Here is a 24,769-nt window from a genome sequence, read left to right as displayed (position 1 = left end):
AGAGATGCAGTGGCTGGCAAGCGTGTCATCCCCCTTTCTTCTCCTCTCTTTCTCCCCTCCCCCCCCCCAGCCCCTCAAGGCCATGAGAACAAGGGGAAGAGATGGCTTCCCACCTGTGTGCTGAGCTCAGGGTCCTTCCTGTCACAGGCGCAGGCAGGGGCCATGTGGGGGAGACAGGAAACCAGTGGTTGGGGCTAATGAGCCGATACGGCAGCAGGGCTGGGGCAGGCAGGAAAGGAGGCTGCAGTGAGCACAGTGTGGTGCTGGGAGGGTGAATTCAAGGCCCATCTGCTGAGCCCTGCACTCTGTCTGTAAGCAGTAGCCCATGCCTCCCTTTTGGCACCCGGACAGAACCCAGCCATCTTACTTCCCCGGGGCAGCTACAGTTATTTAATCCCCTGGGCAAGTCTGTCCTGTCCCTCTTCTGGACCTGTTAGAGCAGGGGTTCTCAAACTGGGAGTTGGGACCCCTCTGGGGTCATGAGGTTATTACATGGGGGGGGGTCACGAGCTATCCGTCTCCACCCCAAAGCCCACTTTGCCTCCTGCATTTATAATGATGTTAAATATATATGTGTTTTTAATTTATAAGGGGGGTTGCACTCAGAGGCTTGCTATGTGAAAGGGGTCCCCAGGACAAAAGTTTTGAGAACCACTGTGTTAGAGGAGAACAGCCTGCTGCTGCTACCCGTGCTTGTTCTGTGCCCAGGGGAAGAGATGTGTGGTGGTGGTTTGACCGGCACGGGAGGGGAAAAAGAGGAAATGAGCATCACCTCCCAGCTGCTGTCTGTGGGCACCATCCGCCTTGCGCGCTCTTGCCGCAGCACCTGGAGGATCCTGGGCTTCCTCTGTGCCCTGCCTTTCTGCAGCTCCACCTTCCCCACATGGGCCAGGTTGGGCTGGCAGAGGGCACAGCAGGTCAGTTGTACCCCATCCCCTGCCAGTCACTGGTTCAAATCCAGCCCGGCTCTGGTGGTAGTGGAGTGCCCTTCTACTGGCTTTTGGGCACCCCCCTTACATGTGATGAGTTGGGTGGGCCTCAGTTCCTATGCCCTCAGCCTCAGGCACTGCCCAAATGGGTGGGATGGGCAAAGATGTCAAGGATCAAGCCCCCTTGCCCAGATCTGGGAGGGGAGGGGGTGGGGGTTGGCTGAAACCTGCGGTCTATCAGCAGTTGAGGGCTTGGGGCTTGATGCAAATCAGGGCTGCACAGCCCTTGGCTGCTGTTGCAGCTGCTCCCCAGTGCAGCAGGCTGGATGGGCTGGCAGGAAACGCCCGCCCACGCCTGCGCGCCTCTGTTGCTCCCCGCCAGTCGCACAGTCCCCCAGACTGCCGGGAGCTGCCAGCTGCCATCACCTCACAATGGTAAGGGTCCTCTCTGGGGGCTGAACCCCCACCACCACCCCCAGGGTAGGAGGGGGGGAAAACTCCAGGGGAGGTGGGGGGCAAGAAGTTAGATGAGGTTAATGGGCTTCTTCCCCTGGCTCTGCCCCACCCTCTGAACCAGGTATGTTTGGAGGGAAACTAGGCGGGGGGGAGGTTTCAAGCCAGGATGGGAATGGCCCGGGGGGGGGGGGTAGAGATGGGCACCCCACACACATACCAACTGAGAACTCAACAGGGGCAGGGACTGGCCTGGGTCTGTGTTGCCCCAGGCTGAGGGCGACAGCTGGGGCTGGGCCCTCCCCATGCAGGAGCATTGGCAAAGGGGCACAGAGGCTGCCATCTGATAGCCTCCTGCCCCAAAGGGAAGGCCTGGCTGGAGCTGGACCTCTAGGGCAGCGGGGTGGAGTATGGGGTAGCCTGACCCCTCCCCCATCCCTGCCCAGGCCCTGCTCCCAAGGTCTGGCACTCAGCCCAAAGTTTGCCCCCCCCCTTCCCACCTAGGTGAAGGGACCTGGGTGGGGGGGGGTTGCTTGTGCCTTTGTGGTGCCTCAGTTTCCCCTCTGTAAAATGGGAAGGAGATCTGTTCCCGGGTCTGTGGAGGAAATAGCTCAGCCCAGGCAAAGGCTGCAAGGAAATCCCCATCCAGAACAGCATGGGCTGCTCTGTTAACACCAACGGGCTCCCACCAAACCCGCTGGTCTGCTCCTCTTCCCCCTCCCCCGGCTCCCTATTAACTGTCCCTCCCCATGGGAGCTGCTGCTAACCCTCAGGAGCTGCTCTGGAAGTGGGGCAGGGGGACTGTAATCCATAGCCCTTAAACATGAGGGGACGGTGCCAGTGCTTGTGCTGTGCTCCCCAGCTTTGACTAGAGGCATGCTGAGGGGGGATTAGTTGGAGCAGCTTGGCAGGCTGTGATATGAGATATGTCCCTGGGGGACCCTGAGCCCTGCTCCCCCGCTTCAATGCATGTGTGCCTGGGATGCATGAAGGCACCAGCCTGCCTGGTTTCAGTGCTGAGTTCTGCAGTAGCCGGGCAGGGGGGTGTCTTGCCCTGGGGAGTGGCCATGCTGTGGTGCCATAGATGCATAGCTCAGCAGTGGCACGGCCATCAGGGTAGGCAGCTCCTAGTTGCTGTTGCAAAGAGAAGCTGTTGGCCTGAGGCCCAGCGAGTGCCAACCTGAGAGCAGCGAGCAGCAGCCAGGGCGTGCTGGGGCATTGCTCAGAAGGCAGCTAGGTGGTTGCATGGCAGAGAGGAGGGTACCTTGGTGCTTCTGCTCCTGGTTGGCAGCGGGTGAAGTTTAGTCTCTCCCTGCCCAGGAAGAGCATGAGCCAGCACGAGGCACCCTGCTCTTGGCTTGACAGTCTTCGGGCCATTTCCGGTCCATGGGCTGTAAAGACTCATTTCTCAGCAGCTCAACTCTCCTCCTCCCCTCAGCCCCCTGCCCCTGCAGCGTTGTGATGAGTTAGTGCCAGCGCTGCCCCTGTCTCTCGGGCTGGCCGCACTCCTACTCTACCTGGCCCAGCAAAGGACCGAGCCACCTAAGACAGGCCAGAGCCCCCTCAATTGCCCCCTCTGCCAAAGTTCCTGCTAGCCCAGCCCTGGTCTCCCCCCATGCACAAGGCAGCTGCCCAGGAGAGAGCTGGAGGCAGAGACGGGCCGGGGTATAGGGGCAGTCGAAGTTAAGGTGGTAAAGCCCCATTAGAGGTAGTGTTACAACAGACCCCCTGCAGCCCATTCTGCCCCAATGGGCAGCCCCACCTCCTCTCCTGGCTTCCCCCCCTCCCCCCGCAGCCCTCAGTGTTAGGGGCTCTTGGGCCTGCCCTGGGGCAGCTGCCCTCCCATCCCAAGCGGTTCAGCTTTTGGCCCTTCTCCCTCCCAGCCAGCTGGGATCTCCTGCCCCTCTGGGCACTGGCCAGGGCCCCGTGGGGCTGGCTGAGCCCCAGTGGCTGGCAGTGCGGTGGGCTTGGGGGCTACGGGAACTCAGCAGAGCGGCTGCTAGGTGAGGGACACCGTCCAGTCCCACCAGGCCTCCCAGCACCTACACTGTTGGGCACCCCACAGGCCCAGCAGGGAGAACAGCCAGTTACAGCCTCTCAAAGGCAGGTCTGAGCAGGAGCCATTAACTACACACATACATACACCCTCCCCTCACTCTTCCTTACTGCTCCATTACATTACAATAAGCTCTCCCAAGGGTAAATGCCTGCAAGCAGCAGGGGAACTATATCAAACCCCCACATGAGCAGCTCAGACTAAAAGTACACCCCAACACCACAAAGCCAGTCGAGGACCAGATGAGCGGCCCCATGGCAAAACAGCAGACTCAAGGAGGTGTCAGCAGCAAAAAGGCATCCTTTATGTCAAATCATAGTGAGGCTAATAGGAACGAGCAAAATGTTAAGTGTGAAAGTGTAGCTAGGCTGGCCAAAAATTGAGCCACAGCTTGCTAAAGAAGCAAAAAATAACCACACATTTTTTTAAAGTACATCAGAAGCAGGAAGCCTGCAAAACAGTCAGGAGATGACACAGGTGCTAAAGGAGAACTCAAGGAAGACAAGGCCATTGCAGAGAAGCTAAATGAATTATTTGCATCGGCCTGCACTGCAGAGGATGTGGGGGAGATCGCTCCATCCTGCCCCGAAAGCTAGCCTTTTGGGGGGGAAATCTGAAGTACTGTCCCAAATGTGTCAGTAGAAAAGGCTTTGGAACAAATTGATAAATTAAACAGTAATACGTCCCCAGGACTGGATCTTATTCACCCAAGAGTTCTGAAGGAACTCAAATATGAAATTGCACAACTACTAACTCTGGTATTGCATAAATCAGCCTTTGTAGCAGATGCCTGGAAGATAGTTAATGTAATACCGATTTTTAAAAAGGGTTACAGAGGCAATCCTGGCAATTACTGGCCAGTAAGCCTAACTTCAGTATCGGGTAAATTGGTTGAATTTGTGGTAAAGAAAAGAATGATCAGATACATAGATGAACACTGTATGTTGGGGTAGAATCAACACAGCTTTTGTAAAGGGAAATCATGCCTCAGCAATCTATTATAATTCTTTGTGGGTGTCAACAAACACGCGGACAAGGGTAATCCAATGGCTGTAGTGTACTTGGCTTTTCAGAAAATCTTTGACAAGGTCCCTTCACCAAAGGCTCCTAAGCAAACCAAGCAGTGATGGGATAAGAGGGAAGGTCTGCTCATGGATCAGTAACTGGTTAAAAGACATGAAACAAAGGGTAGGAATAAATGGTCAATTACAGAATGAGAAGAGGTAAACAGCAGGATCCCCTGGGGATCTGTATTGGAACCACTGCTGTTCAACGTATTCATAAATGATCTGAAAAAGAAAGTGAACGGTGAGGCGGCAAAATCTGCGGATGATACAAAATTATTTGAGATAGTTACGTCCAAAGCAGACCGTGCAGAGTTACAAAGATATCTCACAAAACTGGGTAGCGACTGGGCAACACAATGGCAGATGAACTTCAATGTTGCCAAGTGCAAAGTAATGCACACTGGAAAAAAATAATTCCAACTAGACATACAAAATGATGGGGTCTAAATTAGCTATTACCATTCAAAAATGATCTTGGAGTCATTGTGGACAATTCTCGGAAAACATCTGCTCAATGCACAGCAGTGGTCAAAAAGGCTAACAACGTTAGGAACCATTAGGAAAAGGATAGATATTAAGACCAAAAATATCATAATTACTATATAAATCCATGGTACAGCCACAAATCTCAGAGATGATATGGTTGAACTGGAAAAAGTTCAGAGAAGGTCAACAAAGATGATGGAGGGTCTGGAACAGCTTCCGTAGGAGGAAAGACTAAAAAGTCGGGGGCTGTTCTGCTTAGAAAAGAGACGACTAAGAGGGGATATGATAGAGGGCTAGAAAATGAATGATGTGAAGAAAGTGAATAGAAAAATGTTATTTACCCTTTCCTACAATACAAGAACCAGGGGTCACCCAATTAAATTAATAGGCAGTAGGCTTAAAACAAACAAAAGGAAGCATTTCTTCAGACAATGCATAGTCAACCTGTGGTATTCATTGCCAGGGGATGTTGTGAAGGCCAAATGTATAACTAGGTTAAAAAAAGAATTAAATAAGTTCCTGGAGAATAGGTTCATCAATGGCTATTAGCCAAGAGAGTCAGGGACACATCCCCACGCTCTGGGTGTCCCTAAACCTCTGACTGCCAGAAGCTGGGACTGGACGACAAGGGATGGCTCACTGGATAATTGCCCTTTTCTGTTCAGTCCCTCTGAAGCATCTGGCCCTGGCCACTGTTGACTGACAGGATACTGGGATAGATGGACCATGGCCTGACTCACTATGGCACCTCTTTAGGTTCCTATTCCTTGCTTCTGAGCCCCCTGGAAAACATGGGTGACCCTGTGCCCACTGGCAGGCCCTTGCTGGCTGGCTGCAGGTCTGGGAAGGGCTGCTCTGTGGGGCAAGGACAAGTGGGGCCCCAGCCCTGCAGTGGTCAGCGCTCTGGCCTGCTGCTCTGGGGAGCCAGGCTCGGCTCACACTGAGAGCCCGGGATTGCTGAACTGGGCCCAGTACCAGCCCAGGGGGCTGGAGCTCAGAACAAGCGGGGCTGGGCCCTGCAGCTGCTGCCAGCTACAAAGCCACCTCTCGCACTACTGCTGTCACCTGCCTGACCGCAGCTTCCTGTTACCCTTGTCAGCTGGGTGAGACCTGCACCCTCAGGAGACACCCACACAGGCCATGTAGCATGTGATACATGCCACCCGCCGCCGCCCTCCCCTACCCCCCCCCCAGACACACACACACGGCAGGGTGGGGAAGCCACACCAGAGCGAGACTCACAGCCCCTGCGGGGCGACTGAGAATGAGCTGAGCAGAAACCGCTCCCCTCCCCCGACACACACGGCCTTGCAACTGCCTGCGAGGGGCACGAGACCCAACAATGCACCAGCCCGACCTGCACCCAATGCACTTGCGTGGGGGGTAAGGCACCCCACACACTCATACAGCCTGCCTAACTCCCCACCTAGTGCCAACCCACAGCTCCCTGCACCCAACTCTGACCTCTCCCCTCAGCCCTGCCTAATGCCGCCCCCCCCCGTGCCAACCAAGTTCCCTGTAAGCTGCATGGCCACAAAGCAGCCTATTTAGCACCACGCAGGCGCTCAGGGAACCCCCCGACTGGGACCTGCCATGGCTGGGGAAGGGGCACCTCTCCCCTGGCCCCAACTCAGCTCCGGACTGGGGGAGGGGCGGTCCGAACCTGCAACGGCTGGGGCGGTCCGAACCTGCAACGGCTGGGGCGTCCCTCTTGCAGCCCCAACTCAGCCCCGGACCCAGCCCTGGCCCAGACCTGCCGTGGCTGGGGCACCCTACTCAGACCCGGACCTGCTGCGGCCAGGGAGGGGCTCCTCTTGCTCGGCCCGAACCCAACCCCCGACCTGAACCTGCCACGGCCCAGGGAGGAGCGCCTCTCCCTGCTAGCCCAGGTCCTGCTGTGGGGGAGAGAGAGCAGGGCGGAGTCCTCTCTCCCTGCCATAGCCCCAGAGCACCCTCCTGCACCTGAAACACCTCATCCCTGGCCCCACCCCAGAGCCCTCATCCCCCAACCCTCTGCCCCAGCCCTGAGCTCCCTCCCACACTCAGAACCCCTCAGCCCCACCCCCACCACATGAATTTTGTTATGTGCACCAATATGGAGGTGATGTTTTAGGTAAAATATAAAACAGATTTATTTACTACAGAAAGATAGATTTAAGTGATTATAAGTAGCAGGCATAGAGAGTAAAGTTGGATACATGAGAAATAAAAAATCTCGCAGTCTAAATTCTACAGACTAAACAAGATTTGAATCAAGCAGTTGCTCACCCCACTGGATGTTTCAGGCAGTTGACAGTTTTTATTACACAGGGGGAATTTGCTTCCCAGCCTGGGACCAATCTCCGCCATTCAAAGACTTTGCTTTCCAAACAAGCTTCCAGGTGTTGAGGTGGGGGAGGAGAGAGGCCAAGTGGTGATGTCATCGACTCTCGTTTAGACTTTCTCTCCAGGTGCTAGAAAAATCCTGGCTGCGACATTGGGGTTAGGCAGCCCCCATTGCGTACATGCCCTCTCTGAGGAGGCTCTGGGAGAGTGGCTTCTTCTTGATGGGCCATTAACTCCTGTCTGGCTGGTCCTGATTTAAATCTGTCTCACTAGGTGCTGCTTTGATACCACTGAAAGACTGGCTGTGGGCATGTCCCGCTTACCACATATTTCAGTACCAAACATATAGCAATACTTCATAACTTCACACGCCATGACAGTACAGACAATCCAACCGAATAGCAATGTTCAATGGATCAAGACTTTATAAATGATACCTCACAAGGCGTACTTTGTAAAAAACATATCACAATCACATCACAGTAGTGAATATGGGGATCCAGGGTGCTACTTTGAGATACAGAGTGTCACACCTCCCCCTACTGCAAGAGTGTTAATCCCTAAAGCAGAGACAGTGTGGCCACAGTCCTCTTTAGGTTTTGACAATATAATGCCCAAGTGTTGCTAAACATTGTAGTATTACCCACATGAGCTCTTGCAAAGTTCTGTGTACCTTCTAATACCTTGTGGATCTGTCCAGTGATCTCAAAAGTTAGCTAGCGTGCCTTCTCTGGGTTGCTCAAAAGCATCTATTTGTATCTTTGCAGCATTGTTAGCCCTTTTGCTTCTCCCATTGGTGTTAGCTCAATGTAGATATTAATGTGTTCTATAGCGTAGATATTTTGGCATTTAGCTATTAAAGAGATAAGGTGGTGTGTCTCAGTTTCCCCTTCCATATAGCAGAACAGGTTTATTATGGTTTCTCTGCTGTGACAAGCTCCAAGTCTGTTTACAGGTATGAGCTGAAAAGCAGCATTGCTACAGAGCTTCTTAACACATGGTTTGATCTTATTTACCACTCCGAGCATGTTCAAAAGCTTTCCCCCAAAATCATGCATATTGCACCTTTTCATCAGGCTTAACATCAGCCCCAAATTCTTCGTCACAAGGTTTACCATTAGCATCACAAATTTTATCAGGAGGTTTAAGAGTAGCATCAAACCCTTTACCACAGATGGGTGTTTACAAGTAGCTTTGTCATACCATGTCCTCTATTTAGACAGTCTGGTTTGTTCAACACCCATTGTGTCTTTCAACTCCTTCCTGAACCTTAGCATGTGTTCAGTTACTGGCTTTTCTTTCCCTTCAGTGTTCCCTTCTCAATCCATATCTTTGGGGCTTTGGTACTGCACAGTCTGGTGAGGTAAGGATGTAAGGGGATTCTGTATTTTGGCTGGTCCTGTGTGGAGCTGTCTCCCAACCCCAGTATGTCCATATGCAAGAAATCTATCTCCCCTTTTGGGACCTTCCCCACCCGCCTTTTTTAGAGATTCATTATTTGTGTCTCTAGGTTACAAGTGCTTGCTCTTTAGTCAGACACACCTTTTTCCAGCAGCTCTCCATCAGCTGCTTTGTGTGTCTTACCAGCTTCTCTTCTCCGCCAACTGAGTGATTTGTATGCTCACAGACAACCATTGCCTGGAAGCTTCCTGGACTCAGCTTCTTGGCTGTTACAGTTATGGGAGCTGCATCTTGACTTGACTTTTCACAGTCATATAAAGATGGGGATAGCTCAGTGGTTTGAGCCTTGGTCTGCTAAACCTAGTGTTGTGAGTTCAATCCTTGAGGGGGCCACTTAGGGATCTGGGGCAAAATCAGTTCTTGGTCCTCCTAGAGAAGGCAGGGGGCTGGACTTGATGACCTTTCAGGGTCCCTTCCAGTTCTAGGAGATAGGTATATTTATATTATTATTATGGGTGTCCTAAAAAAATGGGACCTGGATTGAAGTACCTCCATCACCCCTTTCCCTGAGAAATTAGCTATGTGACTGCTACCCTCCAAAAGGTCAGTTACACAGTCCCCTCTTTGAACCTAAGTTACAGGTGGCATGCCTGGGTGCACAGATGCTGAATCAGCCACTCACTTCTGGGCATCCTCTCCCAAGTGACCAGTGAGATATCCACGTGCTCCCACTATTCTTTCCACATTTTCCTTCTCAAAGGAAGGACCTGGGGTCCCCTCTAGGACACATCTCTCTAAAGCAAAAAACTATCCCTTGATTAGCTGCAAAGGGCTCACAGATAATGGCTGGAATAGTTTTCTCATAGAATATCAGGGTTGGAAGGGACCTCAGGAGGTCATCTAGACCAATCCCCAGACAGATTTTTACCCCAGTTCCCTAAATGGCCCCCTCATAGATTGAGCTCACAAACCTCGGTTTAGCAGGCCAATGCTCAAACCACTGAGCCACCCCTCTCTCTTCCTAAAGAGGTGCTAACTTCAGCTGTGGTACAGGAGCTGGTCTCAATCCCCCCCTCCCTCCACACCTGGAATCATATTATTTCCCTTTGCTGCAGAGGAATCAATGAGATTTTCTCCCTTTCCTTCAGCAGTTTCTGGGACTTTACCCTTTCCCTCTGGTGTCCCAGCAAAATATTCATAGACTGGAAGGGACCTCAGGAGGTCATCTAGTCCAACCCCCTGCTCAAAGCAGGACCAATCCCCAAACAGATTTTTGCCCCAGATCCCTAAATGACCCCCCTCAAGGATTGAACTCTCAACCCTGGGTTTAGCAGGCCAATATGCAAACCATTTCTTGCTGCAGGCTACAACAATCTGAGCTATAGGGAAAAAATCATTCCCAATAAACATGTCAATGGGGATATCATCCACTACTCCCACCTTTAATTCACTTTCTAACCCATCAGTTTCACTGTGCATTATGGCCAAAGGCACAAGAATCTGGAAACCTCCTACTAATAAAAGCTCTGCCATCTGTCCTGGCAATGTGTTACCTTCTTGAATTACATTCTACTTAACCGCAGAAATCTCTGCACCTGTACCTTCCCATCCTAAATTTTCCCTGCCATTAATTTTGACAACCTTTATGAGTTCCATGTCTGCTTCTTCGGAGGCCAATCCCACAAAATCAATATAAGAAGTGTCAGGTGCCTCAGAGGATCCTGTGCTGAGGACAGCAACATTAACATGGGCTACTTGTTGCCTTCTTCCTCCCAGCACAGGGCACTTATTTCTCAGGTGATCAGTGGAATTACTATGATAGCACCTTTTGGGCTCTTCTATTTTCACAGGAGGTTTGGGATGGTGAGTGCCCAGCCTCCCTCTTTCTTCCCAGGGGCAAAATGGGATTCTCCTTTCCCACCAAGGTTTACCCCCCACCCCCACCCCCACCCCCACCCCCTTCTGTGACTTTCTCTCAATAGATGCCTGGGTCTGCTCAAAGCCATCAGGTAGAGATGCCTTCTCGTCTACAGTTTTTACATTTTTATCCCATAGACACTGTTTTACATAGGGTGACCAGATGAGAGGAAGAAAATATCGGGACACCGGGGGGGCGGGGGGGAGGAGCAAAAAAAAACCAACCCCGAGTACTGCCGGCGGAGCAAAAAAAATAATAATAATAATAATGAGTGATGCCAGTGAGACAAATTGCGTCTGGTCACCCTAGTTTTACATCATCTTTATATATGCTTAGGAAATGCTCCTGAGCAACAAGGTCAAACATTTGTTCAAAACTTTTCTCCCTCATCCATTTTCCCATTCGATCTTTCATCCTGTTTACATATTCCCCATTACTCAGATCAGCATTTCTCTTAAGATTTCTAAATGTCACCCTATCTGTTTCAGGGGTAATCTGAAATCGTTTCAAAACAGTTTTTTTTTTTTAATTTACAGTAAGCTAAAGCATCCTGAATTGGCATTTCACTGGAGAATAGTAAGAACTTTACCAGTTAACTTTGCAATCAGGGAGGGGACTTTTTCATCAGGAATCACATAAGCTGCACACAGCCTCTCAAAAGTAGTAAAATATTCTGTGATATCACCCATCTTCTTATGTGAAGGACATAATTCTCCTGTTTGTGGATTTTTGGAGAGCTGGGAATCAGTGGGGTGAGATGGTTCTGGTTTTGCTTTTCTAGCAAGTCCAGTTGGTGTTTTCAATCTCTCTCCTTCCTCAGGGTCCTTGATTTTCAGCTCTAGAGGCACTTGATGTGCTGTCTCCTCTCTGGCAGCCCTTCCCCCCCCCCCTCTCCTTTATCTCTCGTTCTTTCATTTTCAACTGATGCTGTTTCTCTCTTTTTCTGCTACCTGCAGTCTGTACAGCTCTAACCTGGCAACTGTGTCACTCACTCCTTCTTATGCCTTTCTGCTCCTACTTCCCTTTCCCAAAATATGCAAACACAAAATAATTAAACTTGTAATTCTTTCTTGACTGCATTGAGGCAGCCCACTTAAAGTCTTACACTGGTGTAGAGATTTTAAGTAAGAATTGCAAATCTCGGTCAAAACAAGCCATGCATTTCATCCTGCTCATTGTGCCACTGAGACAGGATTCCTGGGGTACAACCTGGAACTTTGGGACCACTGTGCCCCCTTAACTCTATAACCTGAGCTGTTTCTCACAAGGCTATGCCAGTGACAAGCAGCAAACCCCTCCAGCTACTGTGATCACTCAGCCAACAGCATGTGGAGACCTACATCCAGCTAAATTGCATGAATACTCGCTAAGTCACTCATGAATTGTACAAATCACCCTAGTCCCCAGCTTGCACCTCAGAAATATAGCATCTTACACAGCTCAAGACTTCCGTGGACAGTGCAAGCCCATGAATTAGTTTGTTGGAGTGGCAAAGGATAGTGGATATGCACCAGCCCTTGTTAACCTGAGATTTCCCCAGCACTTCAACCGAAAACACAGTTTTAGGAAAAATCTAAAACAGATTTATTTACTACAGAAAGATAAGATTTAAGTGATTATAAGCAGGCATAGAAATCAAAGTTAGTTATATAAGAAATAAAAAAAACCTCAGTCTAAATTCACACCCCACTGGATGTTTCAGGCAGTTAACAGTTCTTATTACACTGGGAGAATTTGCTTCCCAGCCTGGGACCAATCTCCCCGGTTCAAAGACTTTGCTTTCAAAATGATCTTCCAAGTGCTGACATGTGGGAGGAGAGAGGCCAAGTAGTGATGCCATCAACCCTCAGGGGCTAGAAAGATCCTTGCTGTGACATGGAGGTTAGACAGCCCCCATCGCATATGTGCCCTCTCTGAGAGTGAATTCTTGACAGGACCAGCCAGACATGGCTTCGTGGCCTGATGTAAATCTGTCTTGTCAGTTGCTCCTTTGTTACCACTGAAAGGCTGACTGTGCACATGTCCCACTTACCACATATTTCAGTACCAAACATATAGCAATACTTCATAACTCCACGTGCCATGACAGTACAGACAATCCAACCGAATGGCAATGTTCAATGGAACAATGATACCTCGCAAGGTGTACTTTGCACAAAACATATCACAATATCCCAGTGGTGAATATGGGGTCCAGGATGCTGTGTTACAGCAACACAAAGCTATTGTGTTGAGCATGGGGAAGGGGTATCCATGCAGTGCCAAGGTCCCCGGCATGCCCACAAGCCTGGCACAGCTGCAGGCAGTCATTAACCTCGTCCCCTTTCCCTCCTCCCCCAGCACTCCGCTCTCCGTGCCCCATGGGGGATGCTCTCTGCAGGGCTGGCACTCCTGATGCTTCCGGGAGCCGCGCTGGGCTCAGACTCCAATCCAGACAACAACTCCGTGGCTGTGGTCTTCCTGGTCTTCCTGCTCCTGCTGCTGCTCCTGGTACTGGCCCTGGCCTGGCGCAAGCTGAGCCATGATTCAGACGGCAGGTATCACCCACGCCACCTGTGCCAGCCACACCGCCTGCTGGAAGCCCTGGCCAGGCGCTGGCGTGAGCTGCAAGGGCAGGTGCCCCCTGAGAGGCACTGGCAAGGCAAGGAGGACGACGAGGATGAGGACGACGAGGAGGAGGAGGAGGACAAGGAGACCCTTCAGCGGGATGAGGAGGAAGGTGGAGGAGGGCAGGAACAGCAGAGCGAGGAGGAGGGCACTGCTGTGCCAGAGGGGACCCTGCCCCGCGATGCCCCTGAGGGAGCCCTGGAAGAGGGAGGGGAGGCAGAGGGTGCCAGCGCCGGGGGCCTGCTCAGCGACCTGCACTCCTTCTCCGGGACAGCTGCCTGGGAGGACAGCGCCGCGGAGGGAGGCAGCCGCCAGCATGTCACTGCCCTCTAGGGGAGCTGAGGGAAGGACACAGACTACAGGGGGGGAAATGTAGCCCCCCACTTGCTCACTGGGGAGCAACTGCAGGTGAACAACTGCTCCCAGCCCCCCCGCAAGGAGCTGGGATGAACTGCTCCCCACACCCCACCCCTCCCTGCAGAGCTCTCCACCCCTCGCCATGGGGCTGCATGGGGCCCCCTGCACCCCACCTCTCCCCCCACACACACACCAGGAGAGCCAGCCCAAGCAGAGCAGGGAGCGCCCCCTTCCCCCCAGACTCTGCATTGACTCTAGCATTCCTCCTCCCCCACCCCCACTGCCTGCACCAGGATATGGGGTGTGACACCGTAACATGAGGGCGTGGCTCCACTCCCACTGGGGAGCTGCTGATTAGCCCACAGGCACCGCTACAGGCACCAATAAAGGGGCAGCATTGCTCATAACCTGTCACACTCTGCAGCTTCATTTACCCCAGAGGGGAATGCTGGGGGTGGGGCTGCATAGGAGGGGCAGAACCGGCTGTGAACCACACCGCTGGAAGAAGGGGAAGGGAGGGTGACCCCAGCCTTCTGGCCTTAAGGAAGGCTCTCCAGGCTCTCCTGCCCTAGAACATGATGGGAGCAGAGTATGAGGCTTCCCCATTGGGCAATTCCCCCAACTGGCTGCCCACCAGCTGGAGTGACACCCCTCCCCCCAAACACCATGGAGCAGCTGGCAAGGGGGTGGTGGCAAACTACCTCCCCTCCCCCCAGCAACAAGAAGGGAGGGCCACAGCACAGCCATATCCAGGCTTTAATTGGCACAGACCCAGCCACAGAGAGGGGCTGTCTGCCCCCCCCCCCCACATGTCACAAGGTGACACGGAGTACAGCAGACAAGCCAGCAAACCTCCCACCCAGAGGAGACAAAGTGTGGTCATTTCCCCAATACTCAGTACCCCCACTGTCCCCCCCCACACCATGCCTCTCCAGGCTTTGCCCCCCCCAACCCCTGGGGCTGAACCCCCACCACATACCCTGCATGATGCCCTTCTTCACACAGGCCCCCCAGACATGCTCTGCTCCCTCCCCAGCACACACTGACACCCCCCGACAACGCCCCTGCCATGCTCTACCCCCCACGCTCTGCTCTCCTCTAGCGCTAACACACACACACACACACACACACACACACACACACACAAACACCGCCCTGCGCAGCCCCTCGAACCCGAAAGATGATTTGTAGCAATAAAAACAGAGCACCAAGGAAGGGTTAAAAGCCCCGTTGGTGGGAGCTGCAGCCCGGGGGCTCAGCACCCCCTGCCCTCCCCAGCCGGGGCTGCCCCACCTGCTGGAATTGCAGCCCTGACAAAGCATCTCCTCCTGAGTCCATCCCGGCTGGGGGCCCCCGACACCCCCCAGCCCCACTCAGCTGTCAGGGGGCTATGTCCACCCCATGGGTCACCGACAGGCTGGGCACCTCCACAGGGAGTTTCCCGCCGGCCCAAGCTGAGTCTCCTGCCCAGGCAGGGGCACCATGCCTGCCTCAAGCTACCTTGCCACCCGGCCCCGGCCCCCCTTCTGCTTCTTGGTGCCCGGCGGCGTCTTGATGGGCAGGGGGGCTGTGCCCTCTGGTGGGGGCGGCAGCCCTAGCTCCATGGGCTCCACCGCCAGGCTGGGTTTGAAGGCCTCGAAGGGAGAGAACTTCAACGGGCTGAAAGCAAGAAGGAAACTGGGAGTGAAACCCTGCAATCAACAGCCCCAGGCCTTGGCACTCAACTCCCCCAAGCCCCAATCCACAGCCCCCATCCCAACCCCTCCACGGGAACCCTGTTAATAACCCCACGCCTTGGCACTGCCTCCCTGCCCACCCAGATCCGCAGCTCCACATGGCAACACCATACAGAGAGAGGGGTATCTACTGTTGAGAAATCCCAGGAAGGGAATGCTAGAGCCACTGCCCCCTAGAGAGGAAAGGCCTCATATCCCACTCCCCATCCCCCTGAGTCAACCAATTCCCCCAGCCTGGTGCCGGATCGGAGCCAGTGCCCCCTAGAGGGGAAAGGAGCCCTGCCTGTTGGTCATCTCCTTTGGAGGTGCCCCTAGTCGTACCTGACGGGCGTTCTGGGGCTGCTGTTGAGCCGGCGAGGGGAGCGCACCTTTGGCTGGAAGGAGAAGCCCTCCTTAATGCTCTCCAGCACCGATGGGGCCACATAGGTGAAGCCCTGCAGAGAGGACAGAGGTCAGAGCAGCAGGGATGCCACAGTGCAAGCTCCACCCCCCCCAGGTGTCAGAGGGCCCCCTGCTGGGGAGGGTGGGGCTGGGCAGTGCTAGCTCCACCCCCTCCCAGCTGTGACAGCACCCCATGCTGGGAATCCTTACCAGGAAGGCCTGGTTGGCACTCTCACTAATGGAGACATCGTCAGGGCTATCCACGGGTGTCTGACGAGTGAAGCGGGTGTCGAACTGGCTGACGTCATCATCCGATTGCTGCAAGGCAGGAGGGAGGGGGACAAAGAGGGGTCGGCCCAGAACAGGAGGGGCAGCCTGGCATCAGCGCCATCCACCAGCAGGGGAGGATGGCAACCAGGCTTGCCACATAAAGGATCTGGCTTCCCATTTGCCATCCAGGTTTTCCTCCCCCAGGGGGCTGGGAGCTGCAGGGCCTCCTGGGGGCTGAGCGCCCTGCACAGCTGTCCTGGACATCTGGGTCCCATTCTCCAACACTGTCTCCCTCCCCCAATACCGGGAGGGCTGGGCTGCAAGGAGCCCTAGGTGCGAGTGCTCTGCACTGCCACCCGGGGGAGGGTGCTGAGAGCTGCGAGGCCCCCTAGGGGTGAGACATCTATTGCCATGTGGGAGAGAGCAAGGCAGGCCTGTTCTGAGCTCAGCCCAGGCTGAGCTGGGCAAGGCAAGCAGGGAGCAATGGGCTGGCTCTCTCCTGCCATTGGGGGGTGGCTGGGGGCGGGGGCAGGGCAGTACCAGGCAGGGTCTGAAGGGTGGGTCCAGCTTGCGTGCCAGCAGTTCATCCCAGTTGACTTGGCGGAAAAACGGCTGCTTCTGTAGGGACAGACACACAGGCAGGAGGTCAGAAGTCCAGCAGCTGCCCTCTCCTCCCCCTTGCCCAGCATGGGTACCTGCCCAGCTCAGGCCTGTGCCCTCCCCTGGGCTTCCCATGCAGACGCCCTGTGGTGCGGGGAGTCCTGGGCCCAGGAAGGCCATGGCAAGGCTGGGCACAAGCCTGTGCCCATGTGGAGAAGAGGCTCCGCCCCCTGCCCAGAGCCATGGCACAGGGAAGGGAGCCGCCTCCTGCCACTGACTCCAGTGTGCCCATGGGTGCAGCTAGGGGAGAAAATCCCCCCTTCAGAGCGCTGCATACTGCCCCTTTCCTCCCACCTACCTACCTGCACATCAGCTGCATCGCCCGTCCCGCCCCCAATCCTCTGGCTGGGGTTTCTCTTGAGGAACTGAAAAGAGAGAACGGAGTCAGGGGGCCCTCAGGGGAAACAGCCTGGCGGACATGGGACGTGGGGGGTTCCCCCTCTGCCCCCATCCTGATTCCACATCTAGTGGCAACTATTTTGGTGAGACCCATACAAAAGCCCTGATCCAAGATCAGGTTGGTTCTGGGGCTGATGGGTCAGCAGCTTTGAAGAGCGGAAGTGAAGGAGATGGCAACAGTGTCAGACAGGGGCAGGTGCTGGTAACCTACTGGGGGGAGTCGCACAGGTCAGGAACGTGAGGCGGTATCCTAGTTGGGGGGGCAGGGAGAGGGCATGCAAGCAGTACCTTCTTGAGTAGATCCCGGGCGTCGGGGGTCAGGTAAGGCGGCAGCACCAGCTTCCCCTTGAGGATCTTGTCGATGGTTTTCTTCCGGTTCTCAGCCGTGAAGGGCGGCTACAAAGGAAGCACAAAGGGGGTTGAGCACGGGGGCGGGGCAAGGTGTGAGCAACAGCAAAAGGGGGCCATGCTGGGGGAGAGGCATGGCTCAGCATTGTGGGGAGGGGCACAAGGGGCGCTGAACCTGGCGCAGAACAAGGGTCTGGGCTGGGGCAGAGGGTGCAGAGTTAGGGATCGCGCTGGGGTGAGGGAAGGTGCCGTTTGATGCAAAGGCTCATGGGACAGAGCAACAGCCAGGCCCAGAACTGTACCTGGGGAAAAGGGAAACACTCAGCCTGTGGCTCCGGCCCCCCCACCCCCACGTTAACAGCACGAGCAGGACTTGCCGATCCAGTGAGCATGTCGTACATCAAGGCCCCGAGGCTCCACCAGTCCACGGCCCGGTTGTGTCCGCTCCGCATCAGGATCTCTGGAGCCCTAGGGGCGGCACAGACACCCTGAGCTGCTGGGCCAGCCACTGACCACCCCAAGGCCCCCCAGGGGAGCAGCGTGAGGGGAGAGGGGATGTCTCTGGGGCCAGGTCGCATGGGGGAGCAGTGTGAGGGGAGGTGGGTGTCTCTGGGGCCAGGGCCCACAGGCAAGCAGTGCGAGGGGAGGTGGGTGTCTCTGGGGCACCTACATGTACTCAATGGTCCCACAGAAGGTGTGAGTGACGGCTCCCTCATGGATCGACTCCTTGCACAGTCCGAAGTCTGTCAGCTTGATGTGCCCTGAGGGAGACAAGACCCCATGGGTCAGACCTCCCCAGCCAGGGCTCTCCCAGCACCCCGCATCGAACCCCGCTGCCCCCGGGCTCCATACCTTGGCTGTTCAACATGATATTTTCCGGCTTCAGGTCCCGGTAGATGATGCCGTTGCAGTGCAGGTGGCCCAGGGCCAGTGTGATCTCGCTCAGATAGAAGCTGCGGCACAAGCAGGAACGAAGCAGTCAGTACCACTCTGACACCCGCAGCTCGTGGGGGCCCTGCTCCCTGAAGTGCCAGCCATGCAGCTCCCCAGTGGGAGCAGCAGCTGACATGCCCGATCAAACCAGGGGGATGGCTCCCACCGTGCCAGAGAATTGGGCACTACCCAGGGGATCCAGTCAGGCCCTGGGAAATGCTGTGGGCACCCCCATGGCACAAGAACCTCTTCACCACTCACAGACCAGTACGGCCCCACCTCTCCCAGGCTGGCTGGGCCCCAGCTGGCATTCCCTCTACCTTCCTGCGCCCTCCCTCCTGCTTAGCTCTGCACCTGTGCAGCCCAGTTCCTCCCCTCTGTACCTGCCTCCCCTTGCTGGGACCCCTGCTCCCCCCAGCCCACCACTACCTCCTCCCAGCCCTTGCTTGTCTCCACCTGAAGGAGACTGGCTGCCATTCGAACCAGTGGTGACCGACACTGTGTAACCAAGGACTATGGTGTTGACCATGGAGTCAGCAGGTCACGGTGAGCCCCGGGCTGCTCCTGGCAGTGTGCACAACGTGGGATGCTGAGCTGTGCCAGTTATTATGTATTCCAACCTGCCCCCATTCCCTGCTGCACACGAGCCCCTGCCTCCCTCAGGTCCTGGCGCCAGCGGGTTGGCTCTGCCTTGGTGCTCTGGCACAGGGGCACCGTCTGGCTTTAAACATGGCTTTGCACTCGACAACAGCTCAGTGATCCCTCTGAAGAGCCCCGCTCTGTGGTGTGTTTGCACAATGGGAGCAGGTCCTTTCCACACAGACTGTCAACACAGCAAGGGCAGGACGGGTACTGGGCTGGAGATCGGGAGCCTACAAAAACAATCACAACACAGCCGGAGCACTGGCTGGGCGGGGCTGGGGGGGCAGTGTGCTCCCAGCTACTCCAGTCACTGACCATGCTGTATCCTCCAGGAAAATGCCCTCACGCTCCAGCTGCATGAAGAGCTCTCCACCTGCAGACCCAAAACAAAGAGGTACCTGAGCTCCCCACACAGGTCCTGGCTCCTGCCCCACATACTCCCCTCCCACCCACCCAGAGAGGTCATGAGGATAGAGAGGGGGCAGCTCTGGCCAGATTGCAGGCCGACAGCACTATACAGTCTCTGACAACACTGTTCTCACATAGGTCACTCACATGCAGCCTGGTCTCTCCCGCAGCCCTTGCCAGGGCCGAACCCTCCCAAGCCATCCCCAGCCTCAGCCCTGCCCCATACCACTCAAGCACTCGAGGATGAGGTAGAGCTTGCCACCCGTCTGGAAGGCGTAGATCAGGTCCACGATGAAGGGGTGTTTGATGGCCTCCAGGATGTTCCTCTCAGCCTTGGTGTGAGCCGTGTCCTTGGCGTTGCAGGCGATTTTGGCCTGGGGGGAGACAGACAGAGAGAGGGACATTAGGGTGCCAGTAGGGTGCACCTCCGAGCTCAGCAGCAGGAAGGGCTGGCCAGCTAGTTACCTTCTTCAGGACTTTCATGGCAAAGATCTTCCCGGCATTGGTCCCCTGCACCTTCCGCACCTGGAACACCTGCGAGGGAAGAGAGGAGTCTTTAGGGCAGGCGGTTGTACATAAGAACAGCCATACTGGGTCAGACCAAAGGTCCATCTAGCCCAGTATCCTGTCTACCCACAGTGGCCAATGCCAGGTGCCCCAGAGGGAGTGGACCTAACAGGTAATGATCAAGTGATCTCTCTCCTCCCCTCCATCTCTACCCTCTGACAAACAGAGGCTAGGGACACCATTCCTTACCCATCCTGGTAATAGCCATTAATGGACTTAACCACCATGAATTTATCCATTTCTCTTTTAAACGCGGTTATAGTCCTAGCCTTCACCACTTCCTCAGGTAAGGAGTTCCACAAGTTGACTGTGCGCTGTGTGAAGAACTTCTTCCTTTTCTTTGTTTTAAACCTGCTGCCTATTAATTTCATTTGGTGACCCCTAGTTCTTGTATTATGGGAATAAGTAACTTTTCCTTATCTACTTTCTCCACATCACTCATAATTTTATATACCTCTATCATATCCCCCCTTAGTCTCCTCTTTTCCAAGCTGAAAAGTCCTAGCCTCTTTAATCTCTCCTCATATGGGACCCATTCCAAACCCCTAATCATTTTAGTTGCCCTTTTCTGAACCTTTTCTAGTGCCAGTGTATCTTTTTTGAGATGAGGCGACCACATCTGTACGCAGTATTCAAGATGTGGGTGTACCATCGATTTATATAAGGGCAATAATATATTCTGTCTTATTCTCTATCCCCTTTTTAATGATTCATAACATCCTGTTTGCTTTTTTGACCGCCTCTGCACACTGCGTGGACATCTTCAGAGAACTATCCACAATGACTCCAAGATCTTTTTCCTGATTTGTTGTAGCTAAATTAGCCCCCATCATATTGCATGTATAGTTGGGGTTATTTTTTCCAATGTGCATTACTTTTCATTTATCCACATTAAATTTCATTTGCCATTTTGTTGCCCAATCACTTAGTTTTGTGAGATCTTTTTGAAGTTCTTCACAGTCTGCTTTGGTCTTAACTATCTTGAGCAGTTTAGTATCATCTGCAAACTTTGCAACCTCACTTTTTACCCCTTTCTCCAGATCATTTATGAATAAATTGAATAGGATTGGTCCTAGGACTGACCATTGGGGAACACCATTAGTTACCCCTCTCCATTCTGAGAATTTACGATTAATTCCTACCCTTTGTTCCCTGTCTTTTAACCAGTTCTCAATCCATGAAAGGACCTTTCCTTTTATCCCATGACAACTTAATTTATGTAAGAGCCTTCGGTGAGGGACCTTGTCAAAGGCTTTTTGGAAATCTAAGTACACTATGTCCACTGGATCCCCCTTGTCCACATGTTTGCTGACCCCTTCAAAGAACTCTAATAGGTTAGTAAGACACAATTTCCCTTTAGAGAAACCATGTTGACTTTTGCCCAACATTTTATGTTCTTCTATGTGTCTGACAATTTTATTCTTTACTATTGTTTTGACTAATTTGCCCGGTACCGATGTTAGACTTACTGGTCTGTAATTGCCGGGATCACCTCTAGAGCCCTTTTTAAATATTGGAGTTACATTAGCTAACTTCCAGTCATTGGGTACAGAAGCCGATTTAAAGGACAGGTTACAAACCCTAGTTAATAGTTTCGCAATTTCACATTTGAGTTCTTTCAGAACGCTTGGGTGAATGCCATCTGGTCCCAGTGATTTGTTAATGTTAAGTTCATCAATTAATTCCAAAACCTCCTCTAGTGACACTTCAATCTGTGACAGTTCCTCAGATTTGTCACCTACAAAAACTGGCTCAGGTTTGGGAAACTTCCTAACATCCTCAGCTGTGAAGACTGAAGCAAAGAACTCATTTAGTTTCTCCGCAATGACTTTATCGTCTTTAAGCGCTCCTTTTCTCTCTCTATCATCAAGGAGCCCCACTGGTTATTTAGCAGGCTTCCTGCTACTGATGTACTTAAAAAACATTTTGTTATTACCTTTTGAATTTTTGGCTAGCCGTTCTTCAAACTCCTCTTTGGCTTTTCTTATTACATTTTTACACTTAATTTGGCAGTTTTTATGCTCCTTTCTATTTACCTCACTAGGATTTGACTTCCACTTTTTAAAGGAAGTCTTTTTATCTCTCACTGCTTCTTTTACATGGTTGTTAAGCAACGGTGGCTCTTTTGTAGTTCTTTTACCGGGTTTCTTAATTTGGGGTATACATTGAAGTTAGGCCTCTATTACGGTGTCTTTAAAAAGCGCCCATGCAGCTTGCAGGGATTTCACTTTAGTCACTGTACCTTTTAATTTCTGTTTAACTAACCACTTCATTTTTGCATAGTTCCCCTTTTTTAAATTAAATGCCACAGTGTTGGGCTGTTGAGATGTTCTTCCCACCACAGGGATGTTAAATGTTATTATATTATGGTCACTATTTCTAAGCGGTCCTGTTATTATTACCTCTTGGACCAGCTCCTGCACTCCACTTAGGACTAAATCCAGAGTTGCCTCTCCCCTTGTGGGTTCCCGTACCAGCTGCTCCATGAAGCAGTCATTTAAAGTATAGAGAAATTTTGTCTCTGCATTTCGTCCAGTGCCAGATACCCAGTGCCATGCCAACAGCAGGTAGGCAGCTTCTTCCAGCAACTCAGGGGACCATCTGGGAGGAGATGCCCCGATGGAAACAACATGACAGGATTCAGAAATGCAGCCACAGGGCCTCATGGGAGTTGTAGCTCAGTGGCCTTATGCAGCCCCTCTATAAGCCAAGCTCCCCAACCACACTTCATTTCCCATGATGCGCTGGAGCCATGCGAGAGCCACTTGGTGCCGCCTGTCCTCCACAAGAACTGAGTTCATGGTGCATCCTGGGAGAGGTAGTCTAGCTAAGGATCCAGGTCCACAGAGGAGATCAGGGCCAGGAGGCATCTGAACTACACTAGCCATGTGGCACAACAATGGCATGTCAGAATTGAAATTTCTGACCAGTTCTCTCCACCAGACAAGTTGCCCGCAATATAGAGCCCTAGAGCAGACTCTGGCAAGGGTCCCAGCGCCCAATCTCTCCCCCCCCCCCACCCTCCTCGTTCTCATCCATAGAGGTTTCTGGCTAGCAGGGGTCCAGGAGAGAAATAGGGGTGAGTCAGTCCCACAGTGACATCCCCCAGTAGAGAGAGATGAGGTAGTAGGGACATGTGAGGCACACACCCTTGCTCCCCGCAGCTGGCCCCATCAGTCCCATGCGTCTGGCCCTTCCCTACCTTGCCGTAGCCACCCTTGCCTAGGACGCGCAGCAGCTCGAAACAGTGGGGCCCAATGCGCTCAGGGCCATTGTTGACGCTGCTCTCCGAGATCTCGATCTCCTCATAGTGCCCCACCGGCCTGAAGGAGATGGGAAGAGACGTGAGCAGGGAGCACATGCTGGAGACACCATAGAGAACAGGGAGGAAGAGCCGCCCAGGGAGAGGGAATACTGGGCCAGTGAACAGCTGGGGGAAAGCCCCTGGGAATAGGGCAGGTTCTGGCTCATGAGTGCCCACTCCCTCCACCCAGGGAGGCTGGTTCGATTCATCAGCTCCCCAAAGAAAGAATGACATTTGTCCAAAGCCCCTGCACCCACCCAGCCCCTTCCCTGGGCTACTTACTCCAGGCCATTCCCCCGCAGCTCCAAATCCATCTCCTAGGACAGAGATGGGGAAATCAGACAAGCACACACTGACAACCCCCACAAGGACAAGGGGTCACAGGGGTTAGGGGCAGTCTGCCAAGGGCACAGGGGCTAGTGGCACCAGAACTAGGATCAGGCACTTGGAGTCTAAGGGGGCAGCAGGGCTAGGAGCAGGCAGCCAGGGGTTGGGCATGGGGCAGAGAGATGAGTTATGTACCAGGGCTAGGAGCAGACTGCCAGAGAGTGCCAATGGGGTGGGCAGCACCAGTTTTCAGGTCTGGCTGCTGGGAGGTGCCAGGTTTAAGGTCAGGCTGTGGCACATCAAGAGGACAGGGAGCTGACAGCCTCCCAGGGGCAGGGTGAGGCGCTGGTTTCGCTGGGGTGTTATTAGTCACAGGTAACAAGGATGCTCTGTGATCGGGGTGCAGTCACCTTCCAAGGACACTGCTCATCACACTGTCCAGAGTCACAGACTGTGGGGAGGTGGGACAAGATGCAGGGGGCCTCGTCGCCCACGCAACTTCCTTGGGGGGGAGGGAGGGGGGGGCGGAAGAAAAATCACATGCTACCCGGACACTGGGGGCAAGTGCAGAGGGAGATCTTAAGGGGGGGGGGGGGCAGAGGAGCACAGAAGCCCAGGGAGAGGGGGCAGGTGCAGGGGAGCTGAGGACTCTGTAGGGGTAGCAGGGTTGAGAGGCAGATTAGGGTGCCTGGGGGCATATGGGGGAGCTGAGGAGCAGGTTGGAGGGCCCAGAGGTTCAGGCAGGGGATACATGAAGGCCCTGAAGGGCAGGTGTGTGGCCCCTGGGGACCAGGTTGGGGGGCCATGCAGGGGATAGATAGGGAACCTTGGGGGCAGGTTGGAGGGACCGAGGGCAGGGGACCAAGCTGGTGGGCTGAGGAGCAGGTTGAGGGCCCCAGGGATTGAGGTAGGGGATAGATAGGAGCCCTGGAGGGCAGGTGGGGGGCCCCAGGGGACCAGGTTGTGGGGCCAGGCACGGGATAGATGGGGGGCCTGGGGGCAGGTGGGGGTCCCGGTCCGTGGCTCTGTCCACCCCCCGCTCTCACCGCCCCCAGCTCGGGCTCGTCCCCGTCGCTCCCCTCCTCGGTCTCCAGGTCGATGTCGAACACCCCGGCCATGGCGACGGCTGCGGCTGCCCCGGGTTCCCCCGGCCGGGCCCCGCCCCCTCCTTCCCAGTGCTGCGTCACAGCCCCGC

The 24,769-nt window shown here is 54.0% G+C and overlaps 2 protein-coding genes across 2 annotated transcripts; one reads left to right on the top strand and one right to left on the bottom strand.

Moving 5' to 3' along the window:
• The first annotated feature begins 1,235 nt into the window (after positions 1 to 1,235).
• Positions 1,236 to 14,910, top strand: PTPRCAP (protein tyrosine phosphatase receptor type C associated protein). Its single transcript, XM_065591755.1, has 2 exons — positions 1,236 to 1,364; positions 12,976 to 14,910. Exons 1-2 carry the CDS (start codon positions 1,362 to 1,364, stop codon positions 13,573 to 13,575), a joined length of 603 nt encoding a protein of 200 aa, XP_065447827.1. The 5' UTR covers positions 1,236 to 1,361; the 3' UTR covers positions 13,576 to 14,910.
• On the bottom strand, positions 12,196 to 24,769 carry RPS6KB2 (ribosomal protein S6 kinase B2). The gene is made up of 15 exons (XM_005280536.5): positions 24,621 to 24,769; positions 23,530 to 23,564; positions 23,146 to 23,266; positions 19,842 to 19,910; positions 19,603 to 19,750; positions 19,284 to 19,341; positions 18,246 to 18,346; positions 18,064 to 18,154; positions 17,771 to 17,861; positions 17,334 to 17,441; positions 16,949 to 17,011; positions 16,527 to 16,604; positions 15,927 to 16,034; positions 15,657 to 15,769; positions 12,196 to 15,258 (listed from the first exon to the last, which is right to left on the bottom strand). Exons 1-15 carry the CDS (start codon positions 24,690 to 24,692, stop codon positions 15,096 to 15,098), a joined length of 1,419 nt encoding a protein of 472 aa, XP_005280593.2. The 5' UTR covers positions 24,693 to 24,769; the 3' UTR covers positions 12,196 to 15,095.

Source organism: Chrysemys picta, chromosome 4 (assembly GCF_011386835.1).
Source record: "Chrysemys picta bellii isolate R12L10 chromosome 4, ASM1138683v2, whole genome shotgun sequence".
Classification (NCBI taxonomy): domain Eukaryota; kingdom Metazoa; phylum Chordata; order Testudines; family Emydidae; genus Chrysemys; species Chrysemys picta.
The sequence above is the reverse complement of the archived record's forward strand: the minus strand, read 5'-3'. Positions and strand labels throughout refer to the sequence as shown.

Excerpts from the sequence above, each read along its gene's own strand:
- RPS6KB2 (XM_005280536.5), bottom strand. The coding sequence starts at position 24,692 with ATGGCCGGGGTGTTCGACATCGACCTGGAGACCGAGGAGGGGAGCGAC. Across the intron at positions 17,862-18,063 it reads TGTGGGACCATTGAGTACAT|GGCTCCAGAGATCCTGATGC; the intron begins GTAGGTGCCCCA and ends TGCCGCCCCTAG. Across the intron at positions 17,442-17,770 it reads ACGACATGCTCACTGGATCG|CCGCCCTTCACGGCTGAGAA; the intron begins GCAAGTCCTGCT and ends CTTCCTTTGTAG.